Source organism: Cynara cardunculus (genome assembly GCF_001531365.2).
Source record: "Cynara cardunculus var. scolymus isolate 2C chromosome LG 10, CcrdV1, whole genome shotgun sequence".
Taxonomy (NCBI): Eukaryota; Viridiplantae; Streptophyta; class Magnoliopsida; order Asterales; family Asteraceae; genus Cynara; species Cynara cardunculus.
Window position 1 is genome coordinate 22,835,078 of NC_037537.1, and position 21,838 is coordinate 22,856,915.

General features: G+C 34.8%; 4 protein-coding genes across 6 annotated transcripts; 2 read left to right on the forward strand and 2 right to left on the reverse strand.

Moving 5' to 3' along the window:
- Positions 1 to 1,523: 1,523 nt before the first annotated feature.
- Positions 1,524 to 7,766, reverse strand: LOC112518902. 3 transcript variants are annotated; one of them, XM_025126685.1, is made up of 6 exons: positions 7,556 to 7,766; positions 6,102 to 6,295; positions 3,986 to 4,066; positions 3,108 to 3,317; positions 2,196 to 2,273; positions 1,524 to 2,109 (listed from the first exon to the last, which is right to left on the reverse strand). In XM_025126685.1, the coding sequence occupies exons 1-6, from the start codon at positions 7,653 to 7,655 to the stop codon at positions 1,714 to 1,716; spliced, it is 1,059 nt and encodes a 352-aa protein (XP_024982453.1). In that variant the 5' UTR covers positions 7,656 to 7,766; the 3' UTR covers positions 1,524 to 1,713. The 3 variants fall into 3 exon arrangements, with proteins under 3 accessions (XP_024982453.1, XP_024982454.1, XP_024982452.1); XM_025126686.1 differs by having other exon boundaries at positions 6,132 to 6,295; positions 7,552 to 7,766; XM_025126684.1 differs by having other exon boundaries at positions 7,552 to 7,766.
- A 5,741-nt stretch (positions 7,767 to 13,507) lies between these two features.
- Positions 13,508 to 14,017, forward strand: LOC112519247. The gene has a single exon (XM_025127267.1). The coding sequence runs from the start codon at positions 13,603 to 13,605 to the stop codon at positions 13,876 to 13,878; it is 276 nt and encodes a 91-aa protein (XP_024983035.1). The 5' UTR covers positions 13,508 to 13,602; the 3' UTR covers positions 13,879 to 14,017.
- A 117-nt stretch (positions 14,018 to 14,134) lies between these two features.
- On the forward strand, positions 14,135 to 18,492 carry LOC112519244 (formate--tetrahydrofolate ligase-like). Its single transcript, XM_025127263.1, has 5 exons — positions 14,135 to 14,558; positions 15,233 to 15,382; positions 16,246 to 17,421; positions 17,714 to 17,860; positions 17,936 to 18,492. Exons 1-5 carry the CDS (start codon positions 14,409 to 14,411, stop codon positions 18,209 to 18,211), a joined length of 1,899 nt encoding a protein of 632 aa, XP_024983031.1. The 5' UTR covers positions 14,135 to 14,408; the 3' UTR covers positions 18,212 to 18,492.
- A 58-nt stretch (positions 18,493 to 18,550) lies between these two features.
- Positions 18,551 to 20,871, reverse strand: LOC112519246 (peroxidase N-like). The gene is made up of 4 exons (XM_025127265.1): positions 20,314 to 20,871; positions 19,898 to 20,080; positions 19,506 to 19,671; positions 18,551 to 19,176 (listed from the first exon to the last, which is right to left on the reverse strand). Exons 1-4 carry the CDS (start codon positions 20,536 to 20,538, stop codon positions 18,752 to 18,754), a joined length of 999 nt encoding a protein of 332 aa, XP_024983033.1. The 5' UTR covers positions 20,539 to 20,871; the 3' UTR covers positions 18,551 to 18,751.
- Between the last annotated feature and the right edge of the window lie 967 nt (positions 20,872 to 21,838).

Below are 21,838 nucleotides of genomic sequence, written 5' to 3' on the forward strand. Positions count from 1 at the left end.
TTTTTTTGAAAAAAAATGTTTATATGAAACAAAATATGTTGCAAACAAAATTTTATGCATAAGATTGAATTGTACCTTATTAGATTTGTTTAAATGAATATGAATTTTTTAATGATAAATTAAAAGTCATTATTTTCAAATCTTATGTTTAAATATTTATACTGTATTATATAGCATTTAAATTATGTTTTTAGAAACTTCAGACTTTTCAAGAATACAACTATCAGAACATTAAATATAAATTAATAATAATTTAATTAAATAAATTTTATTAAAAAACAATCATTTATTACATTCAATTTCGTACCCGTATTGATATATACTTTTTCTTGTTTTTAACCGGTTTGTACATAAGTTGATATGCTGTAAATTGATGTATAAATTCATTATAAATATTCATGTATATTTCAAATTGCATCTCTCCATATTAATATCATACACATTATGAATATCTTAAAAATAAAGTTATTATAACATATGTACAAAACTATAAAAAGAAATTTAATATGATCTTTTTTTTTATTAACCTGGATATCCAACCCATTATACGAGCCGATTAATCTCAAGACGACCACCAGATTTGCAGATAGCCCGGAGTCAACGCATTTGAACCTCCGTGGCCACAAGGGAATTTTTATTTCTCATTGGATTTGAACTTGAGACCTCCTTGTACTTAACCTTATCTTTTTTTACTTTTCTAAGACATGAAACCATGAGAATAAGAGGGACAAGTGACAAAAACATGAATAGGATTGAGAGTTTAAATTCTCAACTTTATAGTTGAGATTGAATTACACTCCTTTAGAGGATACATTTTTAGTATTCAGTAAATTGCAAATAATTATTCTTTCAAATATGATTTTTTTTTTAAACAAAAATTAATAGAAATAGTCATTTTCAAGCTTTGGATCCATGTTTTAGTCATTTTTCTCCCAAATTTAAAAAATATATCTAGGTCTGCAAATGACACCTCTTCAATTTGCGAATAGATCAAAATATATAAAAAAAATTGTTGAACCAGTTCAATAAGCGTAAAGACCAAATCTGTAAATTAGATAAAGGTTCACTTGCTACTAATTTGCAGATTTGATCCTTCACTTGCAGACGTGGTTCAGAAACTTATTTTTTTACACTTTGATCCTTCTGCAAATAAAGAATGTCACTTACGAATCTAATGATATTTTAAAAATATCAAGAAACAAATGATTTAAGAGATGAATCAAAATCAATTAAATAATTATTTTAATTAATTTTCCCTTTTAAATCTTATAAAAAATAATTATATGTACTTAAATAATCACCTCTGACTCAAGTAGAATTGACTTGCATGTAAAAATTGAGCTTGAGATATGCATTTGATGAGACATCACGTCTCAATGATTGACACCAAGCTCAATCAAATGGGATTACTAAATTTTCAATTAATTTTTGAATCCTAATCATACACCAAAATCGTTTACAAAATGATGACATGATTCATGATATATAATATATCTGAGCAAAAAGTTGATTACCGACAATTCTAATTGGTATTATACGAAAACCGTCTTTAAGAACACCAATGTGAAAGACCATTTTTTAGCTCAGTCAACGGTTGAGACTAGCAGAGGGACATGGGATCGCACCCATAGGTTTTCATGGGTCAAAATAGTTGGATACACAATATTCACAAAATCCCATCTAACAAAAGACAACATTTTGTTTACAAATTTATCAACGGTGTAACCGTGAAGAAGTTCTGGTTGATCTCCTGGTTTCTTGAGATGGACCAGACCCATCATTAGATGTTTGAACCTTCTTTCTACGCTGACCAATAGACTCTTCATCTTCAATCTTTCTAGCCCTTCTATTGGAGGGACCAGAGGATGGTTGAACCTGAGATGGACCGTTGGACTCGTCCTCTTGACCATCTCTCGAGCTTCTAAGATTCCTTCTACCCAACGGCTCAGAAGGTGGTTGACTCTCATCTTCTTCAACTATTCTGGAACTTCTTAGCCTTTTTCGCACGAGAGGAGGCTGATGGACATCTGCATCCTCTTCTTCAACGGCTTCTGCTTTTGCCACCATGAAAGGCCATTGTGTACCACAACCAGGGCACACTTTATCTATCTGTATTTACCAATAATATCAATAACAATGAATGCCTGCTAATATATTACATAATCAAAATTTTGGAAAAAAGAAAAAGAAGATACCCTGCTTTGAGAGAATTTCGCCTTTAGACAGTAATCATGAATACGAACAGTACAACTTTCGTTAGGGCACAAGTCTGCCTGGTAATTATAAACATCAAGAAATGCATCAGATACAATACAAGCAGTCTTAAATTCACAAAGCATGAAAGAGAGCTTTTACATCAAGATTTTTACAATACCAAACTCGGTATATCCCACCCAAAGGTGGGGTCTAGGGAGGATGAGATGTAGGCAGACCTGACCTCCACGCAAACCCAGTATATCAAGATTTTCACAATATGACAAGTAACGATTTTTACATGAAATGGGACCAATAGAGAAATAATAATACTATTGCAGCATGATAACAGCAAAAATGACAAGCACCTACAGAAAATCTTAGCAAAAAGATTGCTCGATAATTTATATCCTATATGATGCAGATAACCAAGGGAGGGTTTAAAAGTTGTATGGATGATGGGGCAAGTGAGAAGCTCAAGGATTGCTATTTGAGAAAATCTAATGATTTGTTGATTAGTGTTACTGAAGTTCCTCATGATTTTCATCAATGGGTCCACTAATATGTGTTTTACTGTAGTCCAATCAAAGAGTTATATTAGTAAAAATTAGGTCAAAAGTTCAGTCAAATAGAGTCAAGAATCTGCAATTAAGTGAGGTTTTGAAGTTTAAGCAGCATAAGGATGTTTTGTCAGTTAAATAAATGTTTTTGTTCCTGTCCTTTTCTTCTCAGCAAAATTTTAGCAAACTATACCATACTACTTTTCAAGAAAATATGATCTCAAGTTGAGGTACAACAAACTTTTATGCAATCAACAAACTTCAGACAATCAATGGTGTGTCTAAAAGAAGGTTAGACGAATGGAGAATCTCGATTAATAGAGCAATTAGAAAAAATAAATGCAGATAACGAACCTTAATTCCAGCTTCATTGCAGACATCACATGTAGGAACTTCATTGTTATGAAACCAACTCCTAAGATCCAGGAATGATCTAACACCAAGTCCGATTTTACCATCAGGTGTGGTACACAACCATTGATCCTGAACAAATTCTTGTAAAGATTTCTCTTTTTGAGACATTGAAAAATTCCTGAATGCTGTAGGGACTTGAGTTGAAGCACCCTGCAATTGTGATAATTGAAGTCAGTTCGGAATTTAGGTCTGCTTCTATTATAACTTGGTCAAAATCCAAGCATCCTATAAAAGACCCATGTAAGGCACCTTTTTGAGTATGAGATGCTCGTTTAATCTCCTTATGTATCTATCTAGACTACCATGCTCTATAGTCTATATCAGTAACCACCTAAAATTCCCACAAGCCCAAGTGAATGCACAGCTTGTCTGTTCTAGTTTACTGAATATCTGTTCTCATAACCCATGAACTTCTTTCTCAGTTACCAAAGGGCCTTCGGCCTAGCGGTATCGTAGCCCTTGGCTTCCTAGGAGGTCAAGGGTTCAAACCTCACCAAAGGTGAGGAGGGTGTGTGAGTTTATTTGTTGCATTTGCCTTGTATAAATATTATATACTTCAAAAAAAAAACTTCTTTCTCAGTTAGTTCAAAGGGAAGGGCATATGGCAATATCCTTCTGAAAAGGGCAAACATCAGGGGAGAGGATAAAAGGTTGATTACATTGCAATAAGGCTCCTCAGCTTTGAAAGGATTAGAAATTGAAATCTCTAATGAGCCTTTCTTATTCATTTTGCAAAGAGAAAAGCTACCCAATGTCCCAATGCAGATTTCGTTGCTATCAGAATTTTGCTTGCAGATGGTAGAAACAAACAAACAAACCTGGTTTTCTAGCCGAACATTAAGAGCGGCAATATTAGAAATGGTACCCTGAGCTGTGGCATCTTGGACTATCGCTTCAATCTGTTTCAAATCAGTCAGTACATCCAAGCATCATTAGTTCAGTACATTCTTAAAACCATCCAAGAACTCTAAATGCAGACTAGTTTTACATGCATATTTTTACCCACAACCTTTATAATGGTATGGATACAGTTGTTATTCTAATACCTTGGAATTATCCATAACCAATTGTGTTGCGAAAAAAGGAAATATATTAGAGTTCAACACCTCAGAAACTAGAGATGTATGATTCATTTTAAATTTTATGATAATAACAAAAAATACTCGGGTAGAACTAGAAAGCCGTTTTACCACCTACAATTTTTCTTGTTGTAAGAGAGGGGGTCAAGGAGACAACAATGGACAAATTGAGAAAACAAACAACACATAGATTGATTTAGTTGATAATACAAGAATCACAAATTTTATTTCTCAAATTGTACAAAATAAAATAAACAGTTTGAAAGAAAAATTAAAAAAAAATTGGTTCCTCAAGTTTTGCAGATTTTCCTCTTGACATGACCTTGATCGGATAAGATGACCAAAGTGAAGATAGAAGTTTTACAAGTGAAATACTCCTAGGGTGCGTTTGGTTTGCAAGAATGTTTCTGAGGGATTTGGATTTGTAGGAAGGATTTGGATTCCATGAGATTTGGATTGGATTGGATTTAAAATCCATTCCTTTGTTTGGTTTGCAGGATTTGGCAAGCAACAGAGATGAACCCAAAAATCCATTAACCCAAAAATCCAAACATATGCGAGTACGAATTTAGAACATAAAAATGATTTGGACTTCAATTTGATGCACAAATTGCATCAGATCGAGACCACAATCAATGAACATGGAAAAAATAAAAACGAAACCCAGAAAAACCCTAGAAAGGATATGAGTCATCGTCGATGTGGAAATCCGACAGAGATGTTTGCGTGGTAAGGAAGTGGAGGCAGAGACGACAGTTGAAGACTTGAAGCAAAAGGATGGTTGACCCGATTAGGGCACTGCTTCGCAAGGGGACGGGAAGGGAGCACCGACGAGGAGGACTGATTAGCGGGAAGCCATGGGAGCACTCGACAGGAAGCGGGAAGCCATGGGAGCACTCGACAGGAAGCGGGAAGCCATGGGAGCACTCGACAGGAAGCGGGAAGCAGGAAGCCATGGGAGGAAAAGCTATGGGAGCACTCGACAGGAAGCGGGAAGCCATGGGAGGGATGACTGATTTGCACTCGACAGGAAGCGATGGATTTCAAATCCTGCCCATTTGCAAAGGATTTCCAAATCCCGCGTGTAATGGATTTTAATGAAATCCCAGGATTTCAAATCCTGACAATTTGGCAAACCAAACACAGGATTGGAATGGATTTCAAATCCAAATCCCCCCAATTCCATTCCAATCCCGCAAACCAAACGCACCCCTAGCTGATGGGGCTCTTGCATGACTTCCAGACGATAATAGCCTTTTCATGATAGAAATTTTTATTGCACTTTAGTCTAATAGATCCAAGGAGGTTCTTGGCAAGTGATTCAAACCCCTTCCTTGCTTACTATTTGATGACCAAAACCTTAAGCCCGACACAATATATTAAAAAACTTGAAATCTACCTCAATATTTCAACCACAAAGCAAAAATCTGGACCTAGTAAATCTTCCACGGCTTGCCAATGTCAAATAGAGAGGAAAACTTGCTCCATCCCCAGTCCTACCCATCCCATTATATTAGTTGTAGTTAGTGACTGCACTTTGCATGCCTCTTTCAGTTGACTGGTTTTGGAAATAAAATATACTGGTGCTCTAATTAGACATTCAGACACAACCATACAAGGCATTCCTCTTCTGCCACTTCAAGAAACTTGTTTCCTGATTATATGTCAGGACATTTATTAAGCTTATAGACTTCTTTTCTTCTTTTTGCTTTTTAGGGTCAAATTTACATAAGAGGATAGCATTTGAATTTTATTTTCCTTGCCATATTTTTAGTTGAATCTATACTTCAAGCTCCAGTATGACTGAGATTCAACAATGCGGAATTGGTCGATTAAAAAATGCATAGAAACTTACAATCCCCTTGTAAAAAGCAATTTGAGGTACAGTATATCTTGTTCCAAGCTTGGACTGCTCATCTGCAACGTTGTTTATCACTCCATAATACACACCACCATCATACTGGTTTCTGCATGCCCGTAACTCAAATTGAACATAAGACAGCTCCATGTTTATCTTCCGCAGATACTCATTAAATAACTGTCGATGATCTGAAAGGAAGATGACAGTGTCTTTTATATATAGCAGATGATTTACAATCCAATGCCCACAACAACTCCAAGAACAAAAAACGAAGCAAAAAATACAAAAAAAAACATTTTTCTGGTTAAATCATATAGAAAGCATACTAGATGAGCTTCGTCAACATAAAGTAGGTCACTAATTTAAATACAGTTATTGTAAATGATATTACTCTCAAGTCCCGAAAATGAACTGCAAGTCTGCAACTGACATGGGATGAAACTACAAGAAATGGAAAAAAAATTGACAGCCAATAAACAAGTCACTTATTTGGGCAATAGGGATATGATTTGTAGCTTCAAATTTTATTATAAACCAAATAAGCTGTTTACAGAATTCGAAAATCTTTCTTCCTGTTGGATTATCAAATTCGTAATGATTCAACACATATTAATTCCCAACAAACTTACGAAAAGGGAATTTGACATAAATCTTGATACCAATTTATCAACAGCTTATAATTGTTTGTTACAAAATCTAATCAAATTATCAATTTCTTACAGAAAGTTTGATGTTTACAGCAACTGAAATTTTGAAAAGTACCTCGTTTCATTTGAGAAAGCTAAGATGCATGTGTGTTTTGAACTGGAGGGAGTATATTTTACTGGTTCTATTTTATAAAAGAGCTAGTTTCTAACACTAAACTAGAAACCAAGATCAAGCATACATTACTAACCAATAATCATCGGACTCCCTCAATGCTTAAAAGTCCCAAACTGAAAGTATTATGGGTTTAGTTGGAGAACTCATAGTCTTTTATTTTAGTGTATCATATTCTATACAGTTCTGAAATCTAAAAAGGGTGGGATAGCTATAACTCCAGTTGTAAGCAAAAGAGACGCGTTTTGATTTTTAGCGTCAACCCTCTCCCTTCTCCTATGATTTCGACAATCTGTTCTAGAGACGTTCAAAGGCAGCAATGATTTCAAAGTTGAAACAAATAACATTTCGCATTCAAAGGCGTTAAGTCTGGTATTGGTTTCTGCCACATAGGATTTTCAATCATCCAATATACGGCGTCTACGGAAGGTAGTCATTTCTTACAGTTAGATCTCGTATGCAGTAGAAACTTGGGAATTCTGTTTTATTTCACACCAACAGATTGACTATATGAACAGAAAAAATGACCCATACACGCAAGCAAGCGTAAGAGTAAATTTTAGATGGAAGATCTTCTAAACTTGAGGAGAAAGAAAAGATATATAAAGGAAATCAGAGTACGAACCTACACTTTTGCCGGTGACATCGGAGAAGATGGACTGAAACTCCTTTTCCTTGAGTGGACCACGAGATAGCAGAGCTTGAATTAGCGTATGGTGCCTCCAGCATAACGGCGGCATTTTCCCGCGGTAAGAAGCAATTCCACAAACCCTAAATTGGATAAGGAAAACCAACAAGCTCGAAGGGAAACCCTGGATTTCTTGGTAATCTTTCGGGCAAAATTGGGGGAAATGAAGTTTTGGGGAGTAATGGCGGGAAAATTATGCCTTTTATAGTAGACAACCATCTCCCATCATTTGCATCACCAAAGCTTGATTAAGGGATGTTGGGACGTGGTTCTAGAGATGGAAATGGGCCGTATCAGTTAGGGATGGCGATTTGCATCTGAACCGGTGGGAACCGTTCATCCGATCCGAACGGGGATGGGGAATCCCCTCTAAGACAGGTCCCGGGGTCGGGATCCTTGGTAGACTTAAACTGGGGACGGGGACGTTATTCAAACCGGGGTCGGGATCCCCGATAAAATCAAACTAATGAATATTATTCATGGTGTTTGACTGGGGATCGACCGGGGACATGATGTTAATCCCCGTACATGTTGGGGACCGAGGCCGGGGCTGGAGATTACAAAACCCGCCTCATCCCCGTCCTGTTGCCATGCCTAGTATCAGATACCCGATTCCTTTTTTCCATGTCTGTTTTTAACAAATAATGGAGATTTAAAAAAAATAGTACTTGTTTCATTTTATTTTTAATGAAAATCGGGGATTTCAAACGAAAAATGGAGAATTTTCTTTGTCTTAACGATTGATTCAGATGTATTCAAAGATGGGATTACACATAATGGTTTTGGGATATCTATAGCTCGTTCAAATCTAATCTTCAAAGCTACTTATCTATCAATAAAATACGTATTTTGTAAAATTTAACACTAAGATGTTGATACTTTTAATCACTGCACTAGATGCAGATACGTGTTGAAAGGTAGAGGCAAAGGATCGAGTGAATGAAAAATTCAACATAACATGTACCTCAAAGCTTGCACACTTGCTCATTATTATAGATCAGACTCAGGTCCAAGTTCCGAGACCGAGAGTATCTCCATCTCTACCTTCGTCCCTGGTTTCGAAACTAGAGAATTCTCCAGCCTAACAATGATCCTTATTGAGTATTTGTGATTTCTATTTTTCAGAGTCAAGTGACATTTGATTTCAACTTGCTGTAGTTAATAAACTTAATTTGTTAATTTATAAAAAACGTGTTAAATTACGCCTTAGAATATCTTTGTTTTTTTTACTTAATGGTCTTTACTTTATAGTTTGTTTTTTGTTTATTCATACAAACCATGACTTAATGGGTTGGTCACTAGGTAAAATCCTATTCCATTAACAAGAAGATTTTTTTCTTCTTCATATTTTGCTCCTCTAGAAACACAAGGTTAATTCTCAATGGGCTCATTGTTTTCTAGTTGAGACTTGAGACTAAAATCACAATCTGTTCAGTACAAAACAAACATTAATTTATCTTAATTTATACAAACATTTTATTCATATATTTTACTTAATATGATTTTGACTTATTTGAAGGAGAAAACAAAAAAACATTTAAAGAGGAATAAAAATCTTTTTGTGGCCACAAAGGTTCAAATGTGGTGACTCCGGACTATCTACAAAGCATGTGGTCGCCATGAGATTAGTCGGCTCGCATAGCTGTTTGGATATCTAGGTTAATAAAAGAAACATTTATCCATCCAATAAATAATCAAAATTTTATAACTAGTTATAATAAAATATGTTAGGAAATATAATATTTTGATGTTTGAACTTAAAATTATCATCTTTTATGTTGTTCGAAAAATTATGAATATTTAAAAATCATATATGAAGTAATAATGTATAAGTTATTTTATCTTATGTAATGGCGTATGTCCTTTAATATTGTGTTGTGATAATTTACTTTTGTTAGACTTGGACCGGGTACAAAAATCTTATGGGGTTGATTCAACTGATAATAAGATTTTGGTTGTTGGACATTCTCTTAAGAAATCACAGGTTTAAAAATCTTGCAACGCCACTAGAAATTTTTATAGTTGTTCTTTAGGACACGTGAGATTAGTCGATGTGTGTGCAAACTGACTCATAATGATTAAATAAAAACAAAAATAAGTCATCACGATACTCTAATTAAGTCTACAAAGTATAAATAAAAACAAAAATATATTAATGTGTATTTATAGAAAACAATAATTTATAACAAAGAAATATATATAATTAAGTCTACAAAGTATAAATATTAAAAATCGAGGGAGTGATACGTCACAAATTCACAAATCTAGAAACAACGTCGGTGACGGTGGTAGCAATTACAATTCAAAATCAAAATTCTAGAAGAAATGTAAAGAATCCATAAAAAAATATAAGTTAAACAATATTTAATTTGTATTATATTATTATGAAATCAGGAACTGTTTATTAAACGCTTACCTGGTGGGATCAACTTGCGAAACATTTTTTTGGATTGGGAGATGACCCATAAGAATAATATTTCATTCGTAAAAAGTATATTTCACAAGTTGTAAAACAGACACTTGCAAAATCTTGGCTATTTTAGTTTAAACATGAAAATTCTATGTGGGGAGGAAAGAAAAGTCTGTATTCATCTACAAAATTTATTTTGTTCACGGTGGTAGGTTCTATTTTTCTCTTAATGGGAGTTTCGGGTGTCTGTTCAGGATAAAGATCACTTGTTCCAAATTTCATTTTGTCATACACGTTCTCCAATTACATAAATACACGTAAATAGAGAGAGAAGGTAATATAAATTAAAAAAAATTATGATATGTGCTAATCTATACTATATTATAAGCATTTGACAAAAACTCTTAAAAACATTTTTTAATGTATAAAATATTGTTTATTAATGCATATTACTTAAAATTCAAGATTACAAGTAAAATGTGCATAAGTACAACTTATTAAAATTTTATGTTTGAATTCGTGTAACTAACTGTGGATAAACATAATCAAATAGAGGATAAACATCTCATTTTAAAATATAAAAAATATAAAATATAATTAGGATAATTATTGAGTTCTAACAGAATATTTAATTATTATCTTTATAAAAAAAATTATTTAACCTAAATTAAGTTACTTTGTTACGTTAGATAATTTGATACTAATATTGATATTTTCAAATTATATGATATTTTCAAATTTATATTTTATTCAAAAATAAAAACATTATCGCTTTCTCAAAATCACATAAAATCGTATTATATCGACATGGATAAAAAATAAAACGAAATATTGAAATGAAAATGTGTCTCGATGCATTGCACGGGTACCCTTCTAATTATATATAATATTGACCATGATAAGTTGAAAAACCGTCATTTAAATCTTAACCGTGTAAATCAAACCTAATACTAAATTTCAACATTCAAATTAAGTATTTTACGGTGTAAATTTTAACCGTGTAAATCAACCTAATACTAAATTTAATCTTAATATTAGATTTCAACTCTTTAAATCAAGTATTTTGCATTATAGCGCACTACCAACCTGTCATGTTTGCTGCCATGTGTCATCAAATCATTTTCAATTTTAAAATTACATTTTATATTTTTATAATTAGTGATTTTGTTTAATTTATATCCCTTACTTTTTCATTTATCATTTATCATTTATCGCTCTTATCATATTAACACCAATAATCATATATCAAGTAAAATACATTTAAAAAATACGGGTTTTTAGTTACAAATTATACCATTATAATGTCTCATCAATATCTTCAAATTGAACATAATATTGAATATTTGATTTAATAATATTATTAAGGGACTGTTTGGCAATTGCTGAATGGTTTAGTGCAGAATGATTAAGTGATCAGAATGATTAAGAGACTCTCATGATATAACTGCAAAATAAAATATAATTATTTGGTAATTGTTTACAATAAAATTAGGGCGCTAAATGATTAAGAGAGACACATGATACAAAATCATTCAGGGGGTTTAGAACCATTAAGAGACAAATTTTTTTCCAAACAAGATTCACCTTTTAACGATTCAGATATTTGCCTCTTAATAAAACTATTAAAAGGTAAACAAACAACCCCTAAATGTAATAAATACATACAAATTAATATATTGGTTTTTTTTTTGCTTGTGATTTTGTGAATGTGTTAAATTAAAATTCTAATCTTTCTTTTTCATCATTCATATTTTCTATTTGTGTAAGCTTATCATTTTGCTTCACGGGCTTCCCTCAATAAGCTTTGTAATTTGATTATTATAATATATATACTGATTGATGTTTGTAAGTCTCATTTGAGAATCTCCCAGTGAAGATTATGGCTGGGAATATCCTGAAATAGGAACATAATGTAACGTGAATTCCGGTGATTTAGGCTTGGATAATTTTTCAAAAAGGTAGTTTGTCTACTTATATTTAAGTATAAGAGAAAAACAATACATAACATATGGATATGGATGAAAATAACAACAAATTATAAATAATAATAAATTATAAGCTATAAAAATAAAAATCATAATTTTAAAAATATAAAAAGGAAAATAATTTTTTTAAAGTAATTAATCTTTTTAAATAGGGCAAAATGCACAAAATAGCAATCTACTTTCATAAATTTCTTTATTATAGCATTGTACTTTCAGTTTTTCTTATTACAACAATGTACTTTCAAACTATTTTTTATTAGGACATTGTACTTTGAAAAATTTACCCATTATAGCATTAGGTAACCTTTTGTTTTAAATTTACCCATTATACTAGGTTTCCATGCCACCTCATCGTCCACATAGGCTGTCCACATATATTATAGTGATGTGATTTTCTTACTACATCATTGTATTTTCAAAATTATTTTATATAGAATCTACTAGTTCTTATTAAACACTGTATTTTTAATTTTAATATTTAGATATTTTACATGTTATTTAATAAATGTATTAAATGAATTAACAAAATTCTAAATTCTTCATTAATATATCAATATCAATAAAACTAGTAGAACAAAACTTATCTCGCTAACATTTTTAAAATATGTGTTTTCTGAAAAAGGAAAATAATAATTGTTCATTTTTTTACCAAAAAATGTTATCTTTTAAATAATATATTATATTTGTTTAAAAACTTTTTTATTTGACGTATAAATATATTAAATTAATTAGACTTTTTTGAATTATTTATTAATATAACAATATTAAAAAAATGTAGATAACAATTTATTTCGTTAATATTTTAAAGAGAACTTTAAAATATATGTATTTATTTGAACAACATAAAATAGGAAAAGTTACATTTTTTACAAACAAAATATATCTCGAAAATGGTGTTTCATATTTATTTAATAAATATTTTACTTCAAAAATATTTAATTTGATTGCAACTTAATAAGAAAAAGTAAAAAAAAAATTAAATGTTTTTTTAGATCATAACAATGAAAAATGAAAATCACTAATAATTTGAAATAAGTTTTTATTTTAATTTTAGTTAAGTCATCAAGATGATGTGACATTCATATCACCTCATTAAAGCCACACAAGCAAAAAAGTCAAAGGGTTAACCGGTTCAAAAGGTAACAAGTTACCCATTGCTATTATGGGTAGATTTTTTTAAAGTACAATGCCTTAATAGAAAATAATTTGAAAGTACATTATTATAATAAAGAAAAACAAAAATAAAATGCTATAATAAATTTTTTTATAAAAGTAGGTTGCTATTTCATGTATTTAACCCTTTTAAATACTACACGTGGGTTTGAAAGTTCAGATAAGGTTTCAAAGCTTCCACTTGATCAACTCTTGGACTTTTTTGGTCATTGACTCATTGTTCACATCCCTGCGCTTTCCTTTTCAAACCAAACCACGTTTCTGGTCAAATCGAACCACCTTCTTCCTCCAATCCAGACTTCAATGGCGGTTTCTCTCCTCTCTATAAATATCCCTCAATGCTTTTAACCACATACACACAGCCACTTGTATTCAAACAACTCACACATTAAGCAGATCTCATAGATATCATTCACAGCAATGGTTGAGTTTTCCTTGGAAGATTTATTGATCAAAGGTGCGATTTTCGTGATCGTTCAAGCTCTGGTTTATCTCATCCTCTCCAATTCCTCTGATGTGTTCTCGAAGAGCAAGATGATGAGATCGTTTAGCTTCAAACCTGCACGATCTGTTAGTATTCGCCGAATGTTTGCTGCAATTTCGGATATGCCTCCCGGCGGCGAGCAGTCTCCGTCGTCATCTCAGAGAGGGTTTCCGTTCTCGTCGTCGGAAGATGAGTTCAATAAATTTGACTAGATTTAGCCATTGTATTTTAAACAGGGGAAATTATTTTTTTATTCGTCGTATCCTCTTTGATTATAAACATTTGGAAATGAATTGATTATCGATGTATTTGAACAAAACTACCAAAAAGAAATTGTTGTCGGAGTTGAAATGCATTTTTTTTGTTGAGATTTTGATAATATAATTAATGTTATAATTACTAAAATAAAATAGATGTTGGAGTTGAATGTATTTTTTTATTTTGAGCTTTTGATTTTTAATATTTTGTTTTAGAAAAAAATTATGGAGTAATGCATAGTACAAGGACCAAGATTATGGAATAATGCATAGTACGAGGACCAAAACTGTAATTTAATCTTTTCCACCACACGTTGCCGTTTTGCTATGCAAGTGTTGCACACTATCACTGTTATCGGCTGAGGAATGCATGCTCTACACGCACCCCCTTCATTCATGTTCATATTCTGAAACCCAAATTCAAGATTAACCCTAGAAAGTTTCAAAGCTAATTGTGCGTATAATTCCCACGAAACAACAAAGAGATGAATGCAATGAGATTGCAAGTAATATCCCCATTTCCAACCGACATAGACATTGCAAATTCCGTTCAACCTCATCACATTTCCGTCATTGCCAAAAAGCTCAACCTTAATCCCAATCATTATGATCTCTATGGCAAATACAAGGCTAAGGTATGCTGTTTTTGATGTTTGTGTTTGTTTTTAAAGTTTCCCCTATTTCTATGGTAATGCGATGTATGGACATTTGGATGTTGAAGTGAATTGATTAATGTTCTATCCCCTCCAATTGCGAGGCCTAGGGTTTGATCTTGTTGTGTTAAACGGGTGTTACTTTTCGCATCAAAATTGTCGTGGGTTGTATGTAATTATTGAATCAAGTGGTCATGGTTAGAAGACTGTAGTTGATACGAGTGTTTTTTTGGTTGTTTACAGTCTCCTCTAAAAACTGCAAGTACATCAATCACATCCATTGTAATCTTCAATGTTACCGCCAAATTCACAATTTTTACATTCTTTTTCCTGTTGAAAAAATGGATTTGTAATGATTGATGAGAATCCTAAAGGGACATTCGTTGAAGGTTACAATTGCAGTGCATTCCATGCTCAATATTGAAACCACGACAGAATGAAATGCAGAGAGAATCAAATACAGAGTAAATTTAAGAGACTTGAAGGAGAGTGTAGGTTACTGGAGATACGAAATTGATTTGGATTTGACCAGAAATTGTTAAGGCCGTTGATTTTGTTATAAGAAGTCAAATAGAATAGTGCCAATGGTGTCAATTTTGCATTTGCATGTAGTAGGATTGAGATGATGTTATGATCTGTTTATGTGGAAATTTTAGGTTTTGTTGCCCGTGATCGATGAACTAAAAGAAAGAAAAGATGGGTTCTATGTTGTTGTTGGAGGAATTACACCAACTCCTCTTGGAGAAGGCAAATCTACCACCACGGTTGGTCTCTGTCAAGCTTTGGGAGCTGTTCTTGATAAAAAGGTAACAATTTTAGTTAATTCTGATCACGATATTCAGTCGTGTATACTGCCCTTCTAACATATCTCCTAGTAATCGTTTTCTTGCAAAAAAATTGGGTCATAAAGGTTGTAATCAGACTCCGTTTCCAACACAAATGTCATTTGATCTATAGAAATTCTGAATGTTCCAACCCCATTAGATCTCAAATACATTGGGATGTTCAGTGACAATTGTGAAGTGTAATTGAGTTATTTAGCTAAATGACCTCCTGACAAGTGCTTTCTAAATCCATGACCTTTTAGCATGTTTCTAGACATTCTTGTGTATGTAAGTGGCATCCTTTTGTTAAGCGGTAACATTCTCAAACATGTCGGAAGGTCATGGATTTAATAAAAAAAACATGATAAATGTCATTTAATAGAAGGACCCGGTGTACTTGCATTGGAAAATTTCAAGCTCGTTTGAATCATTTCCCCATTGTATCCCGAAAGGTATTGTGGACAAAAGTTTAGTAGTCTAAAATATGCTTATAGTGAAATTTTTAATTTTCATGGGACAGATGGAGTAACTGTGAAGGCGAGTATCGTATTTGATTAATAATATAATCATTGCTAATATGTAGTCATGCTCTTTTCTTGTAGTTCCCCTTGTAAGATTTATTGGGGACTTTTACAAAGTATATAATATTTATGTATGGCAAATACTCACACACACTCCTCATCTTTGGCGAGGTTTGACACTCGACCTCTGGGTGGCTGGGCTCTGTTGGTAACCCCAGCAGGTACCGCTGGACCAATGACCCTTTGATAAGATTTCTTGAAGACTTGTTGGTACACATAATTTCTTGTTTATTTAATGCTAAAACTTATCATCTGTGTTGTTAGGTCGTCACAACCCTTAGACAACCATCACAAGGGCCAACATTTGGTATCAAAGGCGGTGCCGCTGGTGGTGGTTACAGTCAAGTCATCCCTATGGATGAGTTTAATCTACACTTGACAGGCGACATCCATGCCATAACCGCTGCTAACAACCTTCTGGCCTCCGCCATTGACACACGAATGTTTCATGAATCAACGCAATCAGATAAGGCCCTTTTTAGTCGGTTGTGTGCACCAGACAAAAAAGGTAACCGGATCTTTAGTGACATCATGTACAGACGCTTAAAAAAGCTCGGTATCAATAAGACCAAACCTGAGGATCTTACCGCAGAAGAAGTCATGAGATTTGCTAGGCTTGATATTGATCCCGAAACCATCACCTGGAGGAGGGTTATGGATGTAAATGACCGTTTCTTGAGGAAAATCACCGTGGGTCAGGGCCCGGATGAGAAAGGTATGGTAAGAGAGACGGGGTTCGACATTTCTGTTGCTAGTGAGATAATGGCGGTTTTAGCCCTCACCAATTCTCTATCGGACATGAGAGAGCGGCTCGGGAAAATGGTGATCGGAAACAGTAGAGCTGGTGATCCTGTCACTGCCGATGATCTTGGTGTTGGAGGTGCATTGACTGTACTAATGAAAGATGCAATCAATCCGACCTTGATGCAGACTCTTGAAGGCACCCCAGTTCTTATTCATGCTGGTCCATTTGCTAATATTGCTCATGGGAGCTCATCTATTGTGGCTGACAAGATTGCTTTGAAGCTAGTAGGCCCGGATGGATTTGTTGTCACAGAAGCAGGGTTTGGCTGTGATATAGGAATCGAAAAGTTTATGAATATAAAATGTCGTTATAGTGGTTTGAGACCTCAATGTGCTATTATCGTGGCAACTATTCGGGCTCTCAAGATGCATGGTGGCGGACCACCGGTGACCGCTGGGAAGCCGCTTGACCCTGCTTACATTACTGAAAATGTTGCTCTTGTGGAAGCTGGTTGTACTAACCTGGCTAGGCACATTAAGAACACAAAGGCTTATGGCGTGAATGTTGTCGTGGCCGTGAACCGGTTCTCGACTGATACGGACGCAGAAATAGCCGCTGTGAGGACTGCTGCGTTAGCCGCTGGTGCATATGATGCTGTCCTCTGCACTCATCATGCCCATGGTGGAAAAGGAGCGGTTAGTTCAACTCGAAATTTCTAAATCCACTGTACTCCAAACTTCTAAGAACTTATTACTAAGTGCTTATAGACTTTTACCGGGTAAGTAGTGTTTAATGGGTAAGAGATAATGTTGTTTACCAACATCTTCTAACCAACAAATGTTGATGACAGAGATGCTGACCCGATCAGAAGCAGGCTTGCTTATCTGGTCAGATCCTCCTGATCAGCGCTTACCCAATATTTTTCAGTAAACGGCCCCTAACTCCATTGTAGACCTTTAAGCATGCTATTTCATGTGATTTTACCAGATTGACCTTGGCATTGTGGTTCGAAAGGCCTGCGAAAGTGCAACTAAGCCTTTGAAATTCTTGTATCCTTTGGATGCGAGCATCAAAGACAAGATAGAAGCTATAGCAAGATCATACGGTGCCAGTGGTGTCGAATACTCCGAACAGGTACTCGAATTTTTGTTTGTGTTCGTCCTCTTAGGGGCAAATGTGTAAATTCACATTGTGTTTAATTTCTTGTAGGCAGAGAAACAGATTGAGATGTACACCAAACAAGGATTCTCAGGGCTGCCGATCTGCATGGCGAAAACTCAGTACTCGTTTTCAGATAACGCATCAGCCAAAGGCGCACCGAGTGGATTTGTGTTGCCGATCAGGGATGTAAGGGCAAGCATTGGGGCCGGATTTATTTACCCGTTGGTTGGGACTATGAGCACAATGCCAGGGCTTCCTACGAGACCTTGCTTCTACGACATTGATCTCGACACTACTACTGGAACGGTAAAAGGGCTTTCTTGAAAGGTAGTCTTCGTGAAAACAACCGCTCTACTGTTAGGAATAGAGGTCAGTTCTGCTACATCCCAAGCCCCCCCGACCCCACCTCCAGATGGGATGTATTGGGCTTTTTTGGTTTGGTTTATGTAGAAAAGAGACTTATCTGGTTTTGATAATCGTGTTTTCATGCTTGTAGTTCGAGTTTATAGTTTGCTTTCAAGATTCGGATTTTCGAAACGTGTGATTGTATAAATGATATTGTAAGAGCATCTCCAACAGATATGCTATATTTTCTCTCTTTTTCCGTATTTGGAGATTTCTCGTTTCCCTCAGGAAAAGTTTAGCATAGCTATTGGAACGAACTTTTCTCGGATCTCGAAAAATTTCTAAAATTGCAGGTAGATTTCTCTAAGATAGCGTAGATAACATAAAAGACGGAATGATGGGAGAAGGAGAAGTTTGTTGAAGCCTAAACAGCTGAAAACAGAAATAAACAATGACAAAAGCAGTCCCTATACTTTCTGTTTATTTATTAACGCCACACACATGCACAAATTTTTTCTTCTATGAATTCACAACCCTGCAGTTTTTTCGAACTTCTCCGCTGGAGCCCGTAAGCGGACTCGTGTTCCCCATCTTGACCATTGATGTAACGAAGTCATTGAGGAAAAGCTGTTGGTTGTTGCTATAGACTTCAACAAGGCTTCGTGTAGTTGACACAGCTTCATCACTCGAGTACAGGAATTGATCAGATTCAAGAAGTCCCTTACCATTCACCAAGTTTTTGAAGTAATGATTATCAAACAGGTCCACGGAGTTCCGATCGAGAGCCGTGGTCTTGTTCCCGTCTCCGTTAACTGGGCACCGAGCTTGAAGGTCTGATACCATGGCTGGGTCCAATAACGTCTTATCGGGAGCATTTGTTCCAGAAAAGTTGAATAACCTATGGCTGAACACAGCACACTTTGCAGATCCAATTGTGTGTGCACCTGTGCAGTTTGGAATCCAAAAACACACAAGAAATGTTACAAATTTCATGGGACGGTTCGTATGCAGGGACAAAAACATGTTATCACATGTTTGGCACGACATAAGATTGGGATAGGACAAGACTGATTAAGACACCATTTCTTTTATCCTACCAAAATAGTTGGAACAAAAATAGGGAGATGTGGAGAAAATTGAAAAATTACTAAACTATTCATGTCAAATTAAAATCCTAAAATCTTTTGGAATCTTTCACTGGCCTACCTCACTTTCGCCTGATAAATCCAATCTGCATACTAAGCGCACTTTGTACTACAAACCAAAAACGCACCTGATAAGGATACAACATCTGTAAGGTTGAGACCGACAGCCGCAAACTTGGCCGCGATAATACCAATCGACTCATTGGGACCAGGGAGGTTAGTATTGGCTCCTGTCTGGTTTGCCACAAGTCCATCCCTTCTTCCTAGCAAGACTTTCCATGAAGGCGCTCCACTCTGCAAATTGTATTCTTTTTGTAAAGCTATAATATTTATATACACAAAACTCACACACATTCCTTAGCTTTTGATGAGGCTTAATCCCTTAACCTCCAATGAGGTTGGATCTACTGATACCCAGATACCGCTGGCCATTGGCCCTTGGCCCTTGGGTGCAAATCGTATTTTTTAGCATCAGCCAGTAACCACAAGTCCACAGATCAAGAGAACACCATCGACTTACTAAGACAACCGAATCTCGTGCAGCTATGGCGAGAATGTCAGCACATGAGACTACTCCACTGCATGTACCTTCTACAGCGGTTTTAATAGCGTCAACCACCTCAAATCCCCTAGCTGAATTAATGTTCGGGAAGGCAAACTTCTCTCCATCATTTCCATCCAATAAAACCGATGCATCACAACCCTGTGACACAAAACATGGGGTTAACCACCAGTAAGTTGAAATGTTCCTTTTGTTAGCAAGAGGTAAGAACATCTAGCAACAGTGGCTACTTGTAAGCCCCCTACCCCTAAGCAACAGTCTGACCCAATAACCTTCAAATCAACTTAAAATGATAGTGAAAGTTATTGTTAGTCCACAACTTTGAGCTTATAAGTAGCTTACAAAACTAATATTGTGCAAAGAAAAGATCTCACATTCACAAAGCAATCATGGAAATGAAGCCGAAGCAGAGAAGCAGCCATTCTTGATTCAGTCTTCACCGCGCTGAACACTTGTCTGCGTACAACGCTGAAAAGATTAGGACATGAAGTTGAGTAGAAATCTGCAGTTAGCTGAGATCTTGCAATAAGACACAAAGACATGGTCACAAGCCATGGAAAGCAAGTACTGCAACTTGAGCTCTTCATGGTTTTAAGCATCTTATTTTCACTTCAACACCAAAGATACAATATTCACTGGCAATAATTTCACAAGTTATCGTTTTTATACGCGAGGGCCACGGTCATGCGATTAGTTGGAAGTAACTAAAGATATATTAATATATACGATACATATGCATGCTGACAAAACTATCTAAACCAACGTGCTCACTACAACAAAATCGATTTCACATTTATTTCTTTTGAAAAGCCAATATATTAAATAACAAAGAGCATGGACAAGAGAGAACAAGACTACAAGCAACAAAAATGTCCAAATGTTATAGGACTTGAGTTTATAAAATCAAACAATTGTACGTCCTATATAAATGTTTTACATAAGATGTTACGTATATGAGCATCCTAACAAGTTTTTTAGGCCATTTTTGAAATAAAGTGTCTCATTAGTTTTTTTTATAGAACACTGGTTTTTGTAAAGACTAATATGACGATTTATTTCAAAATATCCTAAAAAATAATTAGGATGCCCATAAGCGTGGTCCTACATATTTAAGCCCTATAAAGTAGTTTATTAGAACATTAGACATATTGTCGTCCTAAAACACTGATTTTATTGTAGCGGCTATGATGTAGACTATCCACATACAGGCGTCGTCCTAAACGATGTAAGTTGCACTAAACATAACGTTGGCATAAATTGAATGGTTTAAGGAATTTAATATCGCACAAATTGACTGAAATGTGGGATATATGCGGTTGAGTGTGAACAGATTACATAGAATATGTCTTGGGAGTTGATGAATAAACATAAACTCAATCTTGTTAGTGCTGGTAGAACTAAAATGCATTGTCAACTCCTTAACCTCCAGTAGTGCGTATTGCGCAATCAACGTTTAATCATCATCATCAATCTTAGATGGCAGTAGTTGGGGTTAATGTTTTGCACCAATGATGTTAATTAGTCGGTATTAAGTTTTGTATTCTTGCATCAAAAGCTACCACTTGTTTTATTTTAAACGAAGAGATAGTTCCAGTTTTTTTTCTTTCTCTACTTGTTTCGACAAATCAAGAAGAAGTTGTGTGCTTGGATTTGTGGTCTGTCTTATCTAGACAACTTAGTGGTACATGTGGGACTTCCGGTTCATAAGTCAATAAAGTTTATAAAGATAAACCATCCATGGTGTGTGCAAGACCGATCTTTCTATTCTAAATATGAAGAAACTCAATTTTGTCGATTTTAAGTTCAAACATTCAACAATCAGATGTCTAAGGGGCTCTTTACCAAACGCTTACCGGCAAAATTCAAACTATCACTTACTTACCTAGTAATATTTTAGTC